Source organism: Camelus dromedarius, chromosome 2 (genome assembly GCF_036321535.1).
Source record: "Camelus dromedarius isolate mCamDro1 chromosome 2, mCamDro1.pat, whole genome shotgun sequence".
NCBI classification, from domain to species: domain Eukaryota; kingdom Metazoa; phylum Chordata; class Mammalia; order Artiodactyla; family Camelidae; genus Camelus; species Camelus dromedarius.
Window position 1 is genome coordinate 41,206,529 of NC_087437.1, and position 16,724 is coordinate 41,223,252.

At 38.2% G+C, this 16,724-nt stretch overlaps 1 protein-coding gene across 8 annotated transcripts in view; it reads right to left on the reverse strand.

Moving 5' to 3' along the window:
• TNIK (TRAF2 and NCK interacting kinase) overlaps positions 1–16,724 on the reverse strand; it is a 362,919-nt gene that overhangs the window by 118,972 nt on the left and 227,223 nt on the right. For all 8 annotated transcript variants that reach the window (XM_031451107.2, XM_010976292.3, XM_010976290.3 and 5 more), the window contains exons 5-7: positions 6,788–6,898; positions 3,171–3,261; positions 1,154–1,284 (exon numbers count right to left, since the gene is read on the reverse strand). In XM_031451107.2, the coding sequence (XP_031306967.1) occupies positions 1,154–1,284; positions 3,171–3,261; positions 6,788–6,898 (333 nt within the window). The remainder of the gene's footprint in view (positions 1–1,153; positions 1,285–3,170; positions 3,262–6,787; positions 6,899–16,724) is intronic.

Sequence of the window (16,724 nt, forward strand, 5' to 3'; positions counted from 1 at the left end):
ATAAAAACAAAACAAAAAAAATTCATATTCACTAATAAATACTGTATATACTCATAAAAACAAACAAAACAAAAACAGACACATAGAGATCGGTGGTTATCATAGGGGAAAGCAAAGCGGGTGCAGGGAGGGCAAAATGGGTAAAGAGGATTGACTGTACGGTGGGTGACAGATGGAAATTAGACTTTTGGTGGTGAGCATGCTGTCCGTGGATACAGAAGTCGAAATATAATGTTGTATATGTGAAAGTTATATAATGTTACAAACCAGTGTTACTTTAAATAAGTATTTAAAAAAGGTCCATTCACCTATGAAGCTAGACTAGGTACTATTAGGTTTTTCCCAAGGTTGTCCTGTGATCTACACAAAGACCACAGGGTGTCTCTCTGTCTACTGCACAATCTCAAAACCCACAGTTCTTACACCACATTTGCCTTTGATCTTAAGGTCTCAACTTTCAGCCGTTATTCATGACAACAATATCATCTCACAATGCAGCTATCGATGGGATAGTAACCCCAAATTATGTTTGATTACTGGCTAGCAGACTAGAAAAGAGGTGGGCACAACTTCCACCGCTCTACTTAAACATTGCTTCGAATTTATTAGCAAGTTTCCAGTTTATGATACAAAAGAACAAGCCACAAACCACACTTTCATAAAACACTGCAATATGCTACAGAAACACCATAAAGAGCTACCAATATCCTTTGATTCTCTCTCACTGAAAAGAAGTTCCAATAATTAAACTTTGATCAATGTAGAAGTGACTAAATAGGATTCTCTTTAATCAGAAAAAGATGACCCAAGACAACAAACTCATATCCTGGTTTCATTTAGCATAAAGAGCTCTCAGAATATATATACTTCGCCAAAAACCTGAAATCTATTTTCTAATAGGAAGCAAGAGTAAGCTCAAAAAATACAGAAAGTGGTTTAAACATTTTTTACAAATAGGCAATCAGATATGATGGGTAAGTTCATTAAAAAGATTCTCACTGGAATGTCTTATAATTTTAACTTCAAATAATGTGTTTTAGTTTCCCCTTTGGTTTACATAAATCATAAGCCAAGGCCATGACAATTTTCTACAAGACTCAGGGTGTGACGTTAGGCATAGTTAGATACTTAACGAAGCAGTAAGAAGTCATACCTTGAAATCATATGTGGCATCTGGGTTTTCATCACAGGCAATAACTTCCGGTGCCATCCAGTAGGGAGTCCCGATGAAGGTATTCCTCCTGCCCACTGTTCGATCAAGCTGGGCACTGACTCCGAAGTCCACTAGTTATGGAAAGACAAATAAGTAAAGTCTGTAATCTAAGGTCTTATATTGTAATAAAACAAATGTGTGTGTGCGTGTGTGTGTGTTTACTGCGCTAAATACACATAATGTGAAATTTACCATTTTAACCATTTCAGGATGGATAGTTTTGTGGTATTAAGTACATTCACATTATTTTGCAATCATAACCATCATCCAACTCTAGAACTTTTTCGTCCTCCTTCACTGAAACTCCGTAGCCATTAAACAGTAACTCCTCTCTCTCCTCTCCCCTCAGCCCCTCGCAAGTACCATTCTACTTTCTATCTCTATGAATCTGACTACTTGTATGTTGAATCATACATTACTAGTCTTTTGGGGACCAGCTTATTTCACTTAGCATAATGTCCTCAAGGTTAATCCATCTTGCAGCACGTGCCAGAATTTCCTTTCTTTTTAGGACTGAATAATACTCCATTGTGTGCAGATAACACGTTTTGTTTATCCATTCATCTATTGATGGACACTTGAGATGCTTTTCTTTTTACTATTGTGAATGTATATTTTTAACCTGCATGTGTAAATGGATAAAGCATACCAATGAGAAAAGCATGAAGGGTTGTTTGGTTACACAAAGCGCAGTGGAGGACCACACAGGTATTAAATTAAAGGCAAGCTTGGTTGCCATAAAGGGTAGTATTTAGAGGATACAGACAAAGTGGTTAATAGCTAAGTTTCTGGAGTCACACTGCTTAAATTTGCATCACATTTCTGACACTTATTAGTGATGTGACCTAGGGCTAGTAGATTAACGTCTTTGAACTTCAGTTTCCTAATCCATAAAATGAGGATGATGATTTTCACATAGAGTTGCTCTGATGTTTAAGCAAGATAATCTACATAAAAACATTTTGTACAGGACCTGGCACATAACATTCTCTCAACAAGTAACTGTTAATTAGTGATGTGTGAATATTCTGAGGATAGCTTATGTAGTTAGTGCATATATAACTGCTTTCCCTACATAATGTATGCTTTTGTGTTAAAAGGGAATATTCATGAGATGAAGGTTTGGCCCTAAATGCTAACGAAGGAAAAAAATAGAAATTATATATTTTAACAAAAAGGTGAGAGCAAATTTGGATTATAAACACAGGAGATATTTAAATCTCTTTGAAAATAAATAATCATATGGACAGTGATTCTTCTCTAGAAGACAAACTACATATCTTGCAGGATATTTGTCAATGTATGTTGCGTATGTTCAATGCATATACACTGAACAGTCACATGAATGTGGGGATTCTTTACCTTATCTGGAAAATCCCAGATTTATTGGGGGAAGGGCTCTAAAGGGCAGTACCAGAGAAAAGGATTCCCTCACTGATAATACTGGCAGATGGGGTGGAATATCAGTATGCATGTAAAGTAGAATATTGAGCATCCATTTTGTACAAGTGCCCTAGGTAATAATGAAATCAATGTAAATATAACTTAAAACATATGGGGATATAGCAGGAATTCATGAGGCTAAATATGTCTAACTGTGGATATTTTCAATTAAAAAATGAGTCATCATCGTTCTGTTACAGCAGCAACAATATAAACAAACTACAAGATACAGGAAACGATTTCAAGGTCAGTCTTTTAATTTAAAGGATCTTTGCTTAAAAAACAAACTCAGTTATTTCTACACATTGATTAAGCACGTGATTCTGCTTGCCATATTGTATACCAATTCATTCCTCAAAGTGCTTTTAGAAAACGTTTTTTTAAATAGACATTTTCCTTCCCTTTGTAGGTACAATGACCTCTAAATCCACAGTGAGAAATTTACATTCATTATTAAAAAAAAACAAACTGAAATAATCCTATCAATCCCTGCAATTCCGAATTCTGTTCTTACCTAGTTTAACTTCTGCATTTTCAGTGAGCAAGACATTCTGCCCTTTGATATCTCGGTGAATCACTTTATGCTGGTGGAGGTGACTCAGCCCCTAGAGCGACGAAGAATGAGAGGGTTAATGGGAATACAACCCCAGGAGCAAAAAACTATTTTGGATGTTAATGACCCCCCTCAAATTTAAACTTACCCAGAGTATGTCCATTATTTTATTCATATCTTTCATGTGGTAATAATTCTAAATATAGCACTATGCTTAACTGCTCTAAACTGTAGGCGATTGATCGATATAAACTGAAACATACAGGCGGTCCTTGTGATGCATGGTACTGTGTTGAATGAAACGGATGCATATTGGCTTTGACCTCAGGTAACAAGGAATAACACAGGCAATGATACAATTCCAACACGCACACGTTTCAGCTATCAGTGCTGTGAAAAGTGAGGACCACCTGTATTTGCTAGTTTGTAACAGGAACATCTATAGAGTCTCTGAACAGAAAACTGATTTAACTGAATTCTCTACGTTTTGGGGGGCATTTTTAAATTTAAAAGTTACCTTCTATTATACAGTTTTCAGGGGAAGGGGATAGGTCAGTGGTAGAGTGCCTGCCTAGCATGCACAGTCTTGGGTTCAATCCCCAGTACCTCCATGTAAAAAATAAGTAAATAAATAAATCTAATTATCTCCTCCCCTTAAAAGAGGGGAGGGGGCATTTTATTACACAGTTTTCATTAAGCACAGTAAAATACTTCACAGACCAGCCAGGAAATTTCCCACTGGCTTTAGAAAATGTCTCACATTAAAACAGGAAAACAACAATTTCTGTTTCCTGTGTTGATGTTCATCACTGCCATTTTTAGTGCTTTATGATATCTGTGACTTTGTGCTCATTATATGAAATAATTATTCACTGACATCTAAAACTGACTATGTTCCATTTCTCCATGAACTACTCTGATTTTGGTGGGTTCTAAAAACTACAGACTTGCTCTAAGGTGGTCACATGTTTCTCAGATAAATTGTAACCTAAAAGAATCTAAAATTGGAGTCTTGAAGCAAACTATGTTAACACTTGCTAATTCAAGGTATTGGACCCTCACTTTTATTTATGATTTTCTCTGTTGTTAATTTCTCTCCACGGTAACAAAACCATGGTATGAAAGATGAAGTTGAAACAAAAAGAAAAATCTAAATATCTGAATCTTCTTGTTGAGAAAATTCAGCAAGAGAATATAAATGCCCCAAAAGATCCACGTTGCTCTTTGAGAATATTAATAAACATAAACCATGAGACAGGGCATTTTTGGGGCACTGGTTTGGGTCTTTAAAAATTACCTTTCAATCTAGTCAATTTGGCTGAAGGTAGGCATCCAGTAGATTAAAATGTATTGTTTTCATGGCATATTAACACTCCGTAAATCATTAAAGGAGGGACTGAAGATCTTTTTCCCTCCTTTACCACCAATGTGGTTGGAAGCTGATACCAGAGCACGTAAGTGAGTCAAAGTTTGGGCTTAATTAGATCATATGATGCATGAAGGGTCATCTCTGAAACTTCTTGTGGCCAGGGGCCTATGGGGGATCAAATGTCCTTTCCATGAATCACCTTATCCCAAATACTAGAATCATTTGGGAGAATGTATTGGGAGAAGGAAGCGAACCATGTTTTCACACATTTTAAAACCAGCTATTGAGAGACACTCATGGACTGAAACCTCCAGGCTGCTTGTAGAACCCTGGAGATCACACGACTGACCCCTGTGGGGCTCCCCACGAGTGCAGGAAGACAGAGCGGGCAGAACCAGCCCTAGAGACTCAGTAGATTCTTGGCACCCACGGGGTAGTCTGGATGGCTAAATAACATGTCATGTTTTCCTGAATGAGCAGAATTCCAGATAAGAAATTCAAATAAACTTTACACAATGGCACATAAATACTTGGAGATACACGTCAGATCTGAAGGACATCAGAAGCCGTACCTCATCGTTTTCCCCTCAAGTTTGGTTTTGCGTTCTGTTTGAGAAATCTTTTTGCCCACTTAAAGCCATGGAGGTATTACCCTATATTTTCTCCTAAGAGCTTTATTTTTTATATCTTTCACATTTATATCCATAATCCAGCTGGAATTGATTTTTCAATATGGTATAAAGCAGGCGTCAAGCTTCATGTTTTCATATGGATATTCAATTCATTGATTGCCATTTACTGATAAGAGCACCCTCTCCCTATGCATTCTGTCCTGCTTTTGTCATTAATCAGGTGTCCACAGGAAGTGGGTCTGTTCATGGAGTCTCCATTCTGTGTGGTTGGCCATTTGTCTATTCTTGTGATAATACTGCTCTGTCTCAATTACTTAGCAGCTTTATAATAAGTCCTGATAACTGGCAGCATAAATTCTTCAGCTTTGTTCCTCAAAATTGCCTTGGCTATTCTTGGCCCTTTGCATTTCCATATAATGTTTTAAAAATCAGCTTGTCAAGACCCACAAATGTACCGAGAGGGATTTTGGTAGGCAGTTTAATAAAACCAAGGATCAAATTAGGGAGAAATAACATCGATACAATATTCAGCATTCTAATTCATGAAATAGGATATACACCTCCATTTATTAAGGTCTTCTTTAATTTGTAACATTTTGTAGTTTTCAGTGTAGAAGTCGTTCACATCTTTCTGTACATTTATTTCTAAGTGTTTGTTTTTTTATGCTATTACAAGTATTATCATTTAAACATTTTCATTTTCTATTTGCTTTTTGCCTAATGTGGTTTGAATTAAGTGAATAAACATAATTATTTTATGGTTTCCTTCCTTCCATCCCCAGCACATAATCTATCTCTCAAAGGCATATCTTGGACACACCATGCAAACTGTTTTACTTTTTGTTCTCTTATCCTGAGAAGGCAGAGCTTACAGATAAACAAACAATAAATAACAACTGCTAAGCAGATCTAGGAAGAATGCTCAGTGGACATATTATAGCTTCCTTATTGCCTCCTTATTAATAGTAGGAGATAATTAAATGAGTTTGAGCAAACTAAAATATGACCAACTACCTTCTTTCCCTCCCTGAACTGATCTTAGCAAATATGACACCATTGTGTAGACTGTCTGATTGTGGGATTTGTGGGCAAAGCTGGGCAAATAGGCATATTCGTGTCCAGCTATTCTGATCAATTTTAGAGATTAAATCTCAAAGAATTTTTTTTAGGGTAAAATTAGTGAAACTAGGTTGTATGTATTAAAATGGCTAAAGTCACACAAGCCTCAAATTAGTTACAAACTGTAACAAAAGGAAAACTCAAATGTGTGTTCAAACTATCCCTAAACAACCCATTTCCTAAGTGGGACACTATCTCTGCGATCTAAAATCAGACTTCCAGTTGGAAACCCCATGGGAAATGAGTCCCGGGGAAAGCACCCAACGCCAACTCTCTGAATGAGAGAACTCATGCCTACTCAGAATGGCTCTCCCTTCATTACAGCAGACCGTGACATGCTACCACTGCCACCATCCCTGTTAGAGTAAAGCTCTAAGGGAGTTTCCAGCACGTTTAGGAATTAGTGTAAGTTAATGCAAATTTCAACACTTCCCAAGACATCCCGTGTTGTCACTTACTCGTAAGATCTCCCTGCAGATATATGCGATCCACTCCTCCTTTAACGTGTTACCTTTCGTGTTCTTGATCAGGTCAGTGACAGAGCCAGCACCACAAAACTCCATCACCAACTGGCAAAGGAAGCAAACATGCCATTATTGTAATTACACTTCATGGCTTCCACTGGGTTAAGAAAGCATAAGGTGTCCCATTTGGCTGCTCTGGAATGCCATTCCTGCAAAGAAAAAGTGATCATAATACAATATATAAAACATAAACTAGTATTTTAATTTCCTCCCAAAACAATAGAAAGGAAAGATTATTTAAAATTTTCAAACCTGAAAATTGTTGCCTGAAAATGAGGCAAACCTACATATTCTAAGCATTTTTTAAAAAATGAAGGCAGCCAGGTGGTTCAGATGTAGTTGAGAATATCCCTGTGTTTTTTTATTCAGTGGTCAAACTCATCTTTCCTACAAAAGTAGGATCGTTCTCTTGTCTGAAAGAGCTGTGGTTGTCTAGGCAATCCGGGTTAGAACAATAGAAGAGCACACTGTTTACGTTATTGGTTTGTAAGTGGCACTGCAAGCTGTCAGACTGAGGACTATCTGCTTTTAATTAACTTCAGCAAATGCTCCCAGGAGGCTGGACATATCAGATAAATTCAATAAACAATAAGTCCTAATTTAGCACCTTTCATCCAAAAAGCTCCAAGTTTCCTATAAATATAAACTCATTACAGTACTCAGCAACTTTATAAAATAGGCAGAAAATAAACATCTCTCTCACTTAATGGATATGTAGAGACTAGAAGAGGAAAAGCAATCTATCTGCTTTTATAGTCATTTTCTAGCTTTAGAAAAACATCTATTTCCATACATTCTCCTTCTTCTTCAGAAAGTCAACAAGAGTCACCTTATTACTTTTAAAATAATTAAATGAAAAGAATTTAGAATGACTAGCAATCAATCTCTGACTAGAAACAGAAATAAAATAAAGCCGTAATGAAATCATGTGGTTAGTTCTGGCTTTGTCCAAATGCGCCTTCCTGACGTCAGCACCGTGTCATCAGGTCCTATGAGATACCCCACCAGGCTGCAAAATCTTTGGGCAGAAATAATGTTCTCTTTTTTTCTGTATGCCTAATTGAAACTCAATAAAAATTTATGAAATGAGTTTCATGAATGAGTTTCCAATATCTGTCCAGATTTATCTTCTTATGATTTTACAAAGGCTAAGGAAACCCTCCCATCTTCTCCAGAGTGCCAGGGGAAGTAGAGAGGTCTATCATGAGCTTTGTAAAGAAATTTAAAAGTGCCACAACAGACCCTGTTCCAACCCAATCAAAGCTGTAAAATTACCATATATGATAGACAGGAAGCTATCAGAGACCATGAGATCATGTTACAAAGAACTGAGGAGGCAACTTTAAGAGGTTCTCACTGGCCAGAGATGGGATAATTAGAGCATCAGTAAGAAGAAAACCTGCAATGTCTTGAAACACATTAAGTATGCTTAACTGAATGCATTAACACAGATACCCCTCAAAAAGAACATAATTGGCACTGTTTGAAGAAAATGAACCAACTTCTTATTTTTGAGACTGGTAAATAAAGGGAAAGAATCAAGAATTTACACCACCTTTCTTATTCAAGTTTTACCGCAAGGTGATTAAATAACAGAAGAGGTAAAGCTTCTCTTCACATAAAGCAAATAATCCACCTAATAAATGAAGAAGAGACAATAGAAATAGAATATCACTATTTCACAACCTCAAACTAAGGGATTTAGGCACCGATCATCAGTGGCTGCTAACATAAAAAAATAAGAAATAATCAGCTATGATTTGCCTCTTGATTAGCATAATACATCACCTAAGACGTAGTCTTGCCAAAAAGAAACAAAACAAAACAAAACAAAAACCCAAACCTATGTCTCATCAAGTCCCTAGTTCCAGCTACCAATTTACAGGAGATTCAGAGGGATGAGGAACATGGTACATCATGGGGATGTAATCAACAACAGCTAGACTGAAAAAACTCCACAGGGTAAGTGGCTCATTTGCTTCAACAAATATATATCAAGAAGGAAAAAAGAGATGCAGGTGAAATCTGCAGATTAAAATCATTTAAAAAGATATAGCAGCAAATTACAATGGACAGGACTTATCTGGATACTGATTTTTTTTTTAAGTTGTTAAAATTTTTGAAACAATCTACATTCTAGATATTTGATGACACTAAGGAAATATGGTTAACATTTTTAAAGTATGATAACGGTACTGTGGTTACATAAAAAAAAAAAACGGTCTTATCTTTTAGAGAAACATACTGAAATACTATGGAGAAAATGATCTGATGATGGTCTCTTCTATAGAGAGTGCTCAGTCAACTGTATATCCACATGTAAAAGAACAATGCTGAACCCTTACCTCACACCACATACAAATAATTATCTCAAAATGGATCAAAGACTTAAATATAAGAGCTAGAACTGCGAAACTATTAGGAGAGAACATGGGGTAAATGTCCATGACCCTGGACTTGGCAATGGTCTCTTAACTATGACAGCAGCCAAACTGGATTTCATCAACATTAAAAACTTTGTGCATCAAAGGACACTATCAAAAGTGTGAAAAGACAACCCACAGAATGGGGAAAATATTTACAATATGTTTCATATTAGCATATATTTAATAAGGGTCTAGGATCCAGAATATATAAGGAATTCTTACAACTCAGCAAAAAAAAATACAAAGCACATAATTTTAAAACGGGCAAAAGACCTGAATAGACTTTTCTCTCCGAAGGATATACAAATGACTAACAATCACATGACAAGATGCTCAGTGCCAATAGCCATTCGGAAAATGCAAGTCAAAACAACGGTGAGACACCACTTCACATCCTCTAGGGTGACTATAATTTTTACAAAAAGAAAAGCAGAAAATAATGTGTTGTTAAGAATGTGAAGAAACTGGAACCCTCATACATTGTCAGAGGGAATGTAAAATGCTGCAGTCACTGTGGAGGACAGTTTGGTGGTTCCTCAGAAAGCTAAAACATAGACATCCCACATGACCTGGCAATTTTACTTCCAGGTATATACCCCAAAGAACTGAAAACCAGTGTTCAAACAAAAACTTGCATATGAATGTTCAAAGCAGCACCGTTCACAGCAGACAAAAGGTGGAAATAACCAAACTGTTCATCACCAGATGAATAAACAAAACGTGGTACAGCCACACACCAGAGTATTATGCTGCTCTGAAAAAAATTAAGTACTGATGCCCGATGCAATGGATGAATCTTGACAATGTTGTGCTAACTGAAAGAAACCAGAGGGAAAAAAAGCTATATAATATATGAACATGGCCATTTATATGAAATATCCAGAATAGGCAAGTCCACAGAGACAGAAAGTAGACTGGTGGTTGCCAGGCACTAGGTGGAGGGAAGAATGGGAGTTGTGGTTTAATGGGTATGGAGTTTCCTTTTGGGGTAATAAAATAAAAAGTTCTGGAACTAGAGAGAGTACAACATTGTGCCCTTAATCCCACTGAATTATACATTTCAAAATTATTAAGGTGGTAAGCTTCATGCTATGTGTATTTTACCAGAGTTTTTTAAAAAAGATAATGAGATTTGTTTCAAAATACTAGAAGAAAGGAAGGAGATGGACGAGTAGATGGGGCAGGCTTGACCACTGGTTGATCATTGTTGGGGCTAGTTTTGGGTACATGATACTGTTCTGTCTACTCTTGTATATTTTGGGGATTCTCTAGAACATAAAGAAAATCGTATTTACATAAATCATGGTTCAACAGCAGCAGGACGGACCAAAGAAACATCCTCGATAGAAAGAAAAGAACAGTTGCTCAAGTGAACAAAATCCTTCTGCTCTTTCTCCAAATCCTTTGAAAAACAGCAGTGACCAGACCTCCTACGAATGCATCCATTGCTCCTGTATCAGCTGGAGAGAATGTCCCGCCGCTGAGCTCTGTTAGGCCACGTAATTACAGTTCCCGAGGAGAGCAGTGGAAGCCCAGTGACTCCAGGCTTTCAAAATTAGATTGGACAAAATACTTTCAAATATTCGGTAGGAAACAATCCTGCTCTAGCCAGGCACTAATGTCAGTGATTTCTATAATTTGCTTCTTCATTCAGCTCCAGCTGAAGGCTGCTAAATTCTTTTCATCTCACTATGGAACAAAATGATTGTTAAATTATGTAATGAGTTTTTTTTTTTTTTAAGAAAAAGGAAGAAAGAAACCAGCATTTGCTAGTAATCGGTTCCTGCAGCCGCACAGCAACACTGATAATTACAGCCACTGCACAGCGGGGACCCTCCCTCACCACAAGTAAACTCATCACATTAATAAACAGAAACAGGGCTCAACATGCCAAGCCCAGCAGCGATAAGTCAATAACTTCACATCTCACAAGCAAGAAATAATGCATCATTAATATTCTCCCTGAAAGAAAGTTCTCAAAGAGCTGACACTGGGGCAACAACACTTGCTAACATTTCCTGAGAAGATACCATGTGCTAGGCACTGGGCTAAGTGATTTGCAGCTATGGTTTCATTAATTCTTCTCCCCCTCAATGCCCTTCTCTTTATTTATTTGGAAGTGAAGCCTAGCTATGGTCTGCAGCCTCACCCATGCTATAGATACTCATGAAGTCACTCGAGCCGAGTGGAAAGCGTGATGCTTCCTTGAGTGCCAGCTATATGACCTGGGCACATTCCTAACCCCACTGGGCTCCGCACCCTGCCACCATCTCTACAAAAACAAAATAAAAGCATCAGCCTTATATGTCTGATGTGAACACTGTGTCTACCAGAATGGAAAGCTTCTGGTAGCCAGAAATCTCAAACTGTATTTATTACTTATCCATTCTTTGGTCTGCTTGCATTTATAAAAAAGAAAGTTTCCAATTTGTAAGATAGCATTAATAGCTCCCCAAGATCCACTTCACCAGGATGGTGAAGAAATGGCTGAAAGGACACCTATAAAGGGCAGTGGGCACATATGTTTCTAAACTTTCTGTTAATGAAAAAGCACCAAGCACTCATGTCTATTTTTCAAGCTTGTATCACACAGCAGGGAGACACAGTGGTGCATTCCAGGACACTGGATCTTTTTATTTGGAAGGCTGAAAGACAGTGGGAGAGGTTTAAAAGGAATTTTACATTCAAAATTCTCACTCAGTATCACCTACATAACTGGGTCAGAAAATGAAATACGCATGCCTGTCACTTGAGAAGAGAGCAGGAAGGTTAAGTTGAAGGTGAGGACAGAACTGTGCTCAGGCACGATGCGGGCTGGGCCCGGGCCTGATCCTAGCCCTGGAACCGTGTCGAGGAGGAGATATTTAACAAGCAGCACATAAACAACAAAGTCCTACTTTACAGTACAGGTAACTATATTCAACACCCTATGACAGCCTATCATAAAAAAAGACTATGAAAAAGAATATATATATATAACTGAATCGCTATGCTGTACACCAGAAACTAACACAACATTGTAAATCGACTATACTTCAAAAAAAATAAAATAAAAAGTAGCACAGTGTGTAGTTTGACCCAGTTATTAGGGAAAGGGTTGCTTGGATTATCGGACATAGGTAGTTATTTCTATCTAAATTAAAAACGTTAATTTTTAAAAACAAAGATTTCTAACACATTTCACAGTTTGCATTGTTGTTTACCACATATTTTTGTCTGACCAGCAGGATGTTTTCTCTTGGAGGTTGTTGGGTGAGGGGGAGCTTATTATGCCCTCCTGCACTCTCCCTCTCCTTCAGGACAGTATTTAAGAAAAAGGTCTTTGGCCTCAGCTGATCCCAGGAGTTCCAGAAGAACTGAGTCCTCCCCCTAACTGGGAGGGACATGGGTTTGGAATCAGCAGATGTGGTCACTTCTAACTTGCCCTTTCCAACCCCAGCCGCCTCTGAAAGAATTTTAAAAGGTTTACGCTCAGAGCCAGTCTGAAGAGGCTTAGGGTGATTTCTGGGGTCCCTGTGGTATTCACTCACTTGCTAGTTAATTGGCTTTAAGTTTCTGTAACAAGAAACAAGGCTTTAAGGTATTTTAAAACTGCAGGACTAGCCCAGAATATCTTGACAGGAACACATTCTTCCCAAATAGCACTTAGTCAGTCAGTCACAAGAATAAATGACTCCTAACAGATTCCTTCTCTTTTATAGTAAAAGGAGGTGGGGGAGGGGAGAGACAGGAGAGAGGACGAGGAGGGAACAGGAGCCTGAAGGTCCAAATGAAAGAAGTTTGCACCAAGAAATCAAAGGGGCACCCTAAGAAAAGGAGAGGAGAGAGAAACTTTCAAGAATTCACAGCTCTGCAAAGGATCAGCTTACTGACCTTGAAGGTCCAGAAACATCGCAAGGCACAGGATATTTTTATCATGGGTAGCTGGGAATAGCTGCAGATCCCAACTGCATGATTTATGAAGGTGTAAACAAAACCCCAACTCAGTACGTTGTTACAGAATGCTGCTTTCATTTGCCAAAGGTAGTTTAAGTCCCACAATATAAAATATGTGTGTACAGAAGTACAAAAATTGGTAGGTATACATTTATTATTTCAATCAACTGATGCAAAGGTAAAGTAAAACGTCTAGGAATTTCAAATTTGGAAAAGCAAGCTAAACAAGCTAAGCATTCATCTTTAAAATAGCATGTATTTGGGGGGCGGGGAGGGGAACTCCTCCTCCTTCTGAATTGTTTTTGGACTTGGAGAACATTTGAACTACAAATTCTAAGTCTTGCAAAGATATAAAGATGAGCCCCAAGGATGTGAAGTCCCAGATTTTGTCAATAGTTTCTGGATATGAACAACTTTGTATCTTGAGAATGACAATCATAGTTTGAATATACTGAGCCAACTGATATTTTTAGCAACAAGAAGCCTGCCCAAAGGATAACCCCTCTAGAAACGCTCCATAGTTGCCCAGGTCTAAGGAGACAGTCATCTCAGAGCCAGCACGGCAGCATTTAAGGAACAAGAGTAGTTAGCTGCACCTTGTATTTGGTTGCTGGTACTCAAATTTCTCAGTATGCACACAAGATCTTCTGGAGAGTTTTTCCTGTTAGGGGTAAGTCATTATATGTCCATTTGAGCCACAAAATCAGTCACAGAAACTAACCTTATAGACTATAAGAAATTTACAACTCTGCCTCTCAGAATGTTCTACCCAAACAGAAGAATTTGGAGTAAGGATAACGAAGCAAGTTTTTTTGACAAGTTGAAAATAGGAAAAAAGAAAAAAACAAAACACTAGACCTAGAGGACTTAGGACTAAGATACTTGGTGGTTGAGAATTTTGAGAAGTGCAACGTAAACAGGAACATAGATTTGGGCTCAAAATTCATCCAGAAGAGGAATCAGAGGGTAGTGCCATTAACATCAGCAGAGTGACTTTGGCCATATGTGAAGTCTTCCTTTTGCTAAGGTGAAAGCAGTTTAAGCATAGTTCAAATGAAATTCACTGGGATAAAATAAGTCATTTTCATATTCTTGTCACAGAATCAATCACCCATTAATTCATAAAAATGGCTCCATTAAAGCTCAACTCAAGCTCAGCTGCAAAGGATTAAATCAGATGTAGCTTAAGCTCTGTGTTTGTATCTAAGTAACTTACATTGTGTGTCTATAGGTCACACAATGGGGCAGCTCCAAGATGGGGAGACTGTTAACAATCACTCCTCTTACTATTTTAGGCACTGCTTCTATAGTTACCAAATTCAGCTTTTAAAAATTTCTACTCACAAATAATAAGATTCAATCATTTTCCCCAGACAAGTGACTTAGGCTATATATGAAGGAGGGAATTAGTAATAAAAGTGTCAAATACTAATTAAATGTGCCTCCCCACCCTCCATGAAAGCCTCACTTCTGATGCATAGAATCAGGAAATGAGTAAATTCCAGTGAATGGTTCAGAAGACTCAGCTACAGCTGATTGGATTGTTAATGGCACTACCTGCAACACTTTCTCAAAACAACCAAAAATGTTATTAGGCATGATTTTTGCCAAATCAAGATGCTACAGCAATGTAAGTCCAAACTATAATAAACTTAGGTTTGGGGGCTGTGGCCAACAGCACTGCAGATTCTAGAAAGGAGCCCTCACTGGTGAGTGCATGACATCTTGGTTCATCTCAGAATCTCGTTCCCAGATCTCACACGGGGAATGGACTAGTAGCATCAGTGGAGCAGGCATGGAAGACAGCAGGCAGTGATGGGGCCTCCCGTGCGAGCGGGAGTGGGCACCCGCCCTCTAAACAGCTGCTCTACTGCGCTAATGTACTGCTCTTTGTTTCTTTGTTTTTAACAGAGGTACTGGGGGCTGAACCCAGGACCTTGTGCTTGCTAAGCATGCACTCTACCACGGACCTATCCCTACACCCCTCCTAATGTACTGCTACTATTCGGAATTTTGAGCCCAAGGTTTCCAAATCATTTGATTTTTCAAAATCTTTCACGGAATCCAGACTTTTGTCTGGAAACAGCTCAATTTTTTTTTCCTAATGTTGGCATAATTAAAACACCACTACCTTATGTGGACCAAACTAGCCACATTTACCTGGGCAGTAACTGGCTTCTGGGCTGCCAGTTTGAACTCAGACCTGGTCCAAAGTTATCATTTTTTTATAGGGAAGAAACAAAGTGCAGAGATGCTGCCTCTGCCAAGGTGAGAATCCAGGTCTCTGGATTCCAGGCTGGGCTTCAGCCAACTGCTAGATGTTTGTCCCTAAAACGCATACAATATAATTTCCTAAATCTTAGCTCTGCAAGTCTTCACTGAGACAGTCTAATGAATGGCTTACTGCATCATTTCAGTACAATAATCTGCTCTCTTACTTGACCAACCCACATTTTGGAAGCTAATCAGACATTTATTTCCTAAGATATTCTAAGCCCCGTGATTGTTGGGGTGGTATCAAAAGACACAGCGAAATATGTGTGGTTTTGCCTTCTAACTTTAGGAAATTATCTCATTTAATAGACGGGGCTCCTCACTCCAGTGTCTGAATGGCAGGGAGCAAAGTGGAGAGCCTCTCTTTGCTGAGACGCAGCGGAAGAAGATGGCAGTGTTGTGTGTCAGAGAACGCCTTGTTTCTGAGAGATCAGAATCTTTATTGAAAGAGCTCCCTTTTTTGATTTCCGGATCAGGCCCCAAGCAGTTGATAAGGGAGAATTACTTGGCCATTATCAGAAGTAGTTGTATTTCCACAAAGAGCTGGTACTAAACAAGAGTTTATCTCCACAACAAGACCGATAGAATTCACACAGATGATGATTCAATCAGACACCTGAAACAGCCCATGTAATTGGCTGGTGTAATATGTGCAAACCTCTGTCCTCCAGCCACAGCAAAAGAAATACCTGGGGAATCATTCCTGCGGCCTGAAAACTGGGAATGAATGGTAGATAGAGCTGCTCTTGCTTGCTCCAGGCTCTGTCTCTATATAACCCATAATAATATTTTTATATATGTAATCCTAACAGAATGCCATTAGTCCAAAGAGTTGACTATCTGTGACCTTTGCAATTATTTGCTAAAACACTCCTAAAGGGTTTAATGTACTTTTCAAAGCTTATTTCTTAGGATGAAGAAAATGCTATCTACTTAGCAGCTAACAGGTCTTGCTAACCTCTTTGAAAGTTGGGGAAACTGACAAACTGAATGGTGAACTCAAAATAAATTTGTTTAAACACAAAGCTTCAGTCCTATTTGGAACACCAACTTTTGAATTATTTTTCACAACTACTGGAACTGTTTTTCACAACGAAAAGGAGAAACTTGTAGAGTTCAAGGGCTTGATTCTAGCATCAGGCAGCTTGGGGTTAGCTAATACACTGGCTTCATCACTTACCTCTTTGAGACCTCAGGCAAACTTCTTAACTTCTCTGAGCCTAATTTCCTCATCC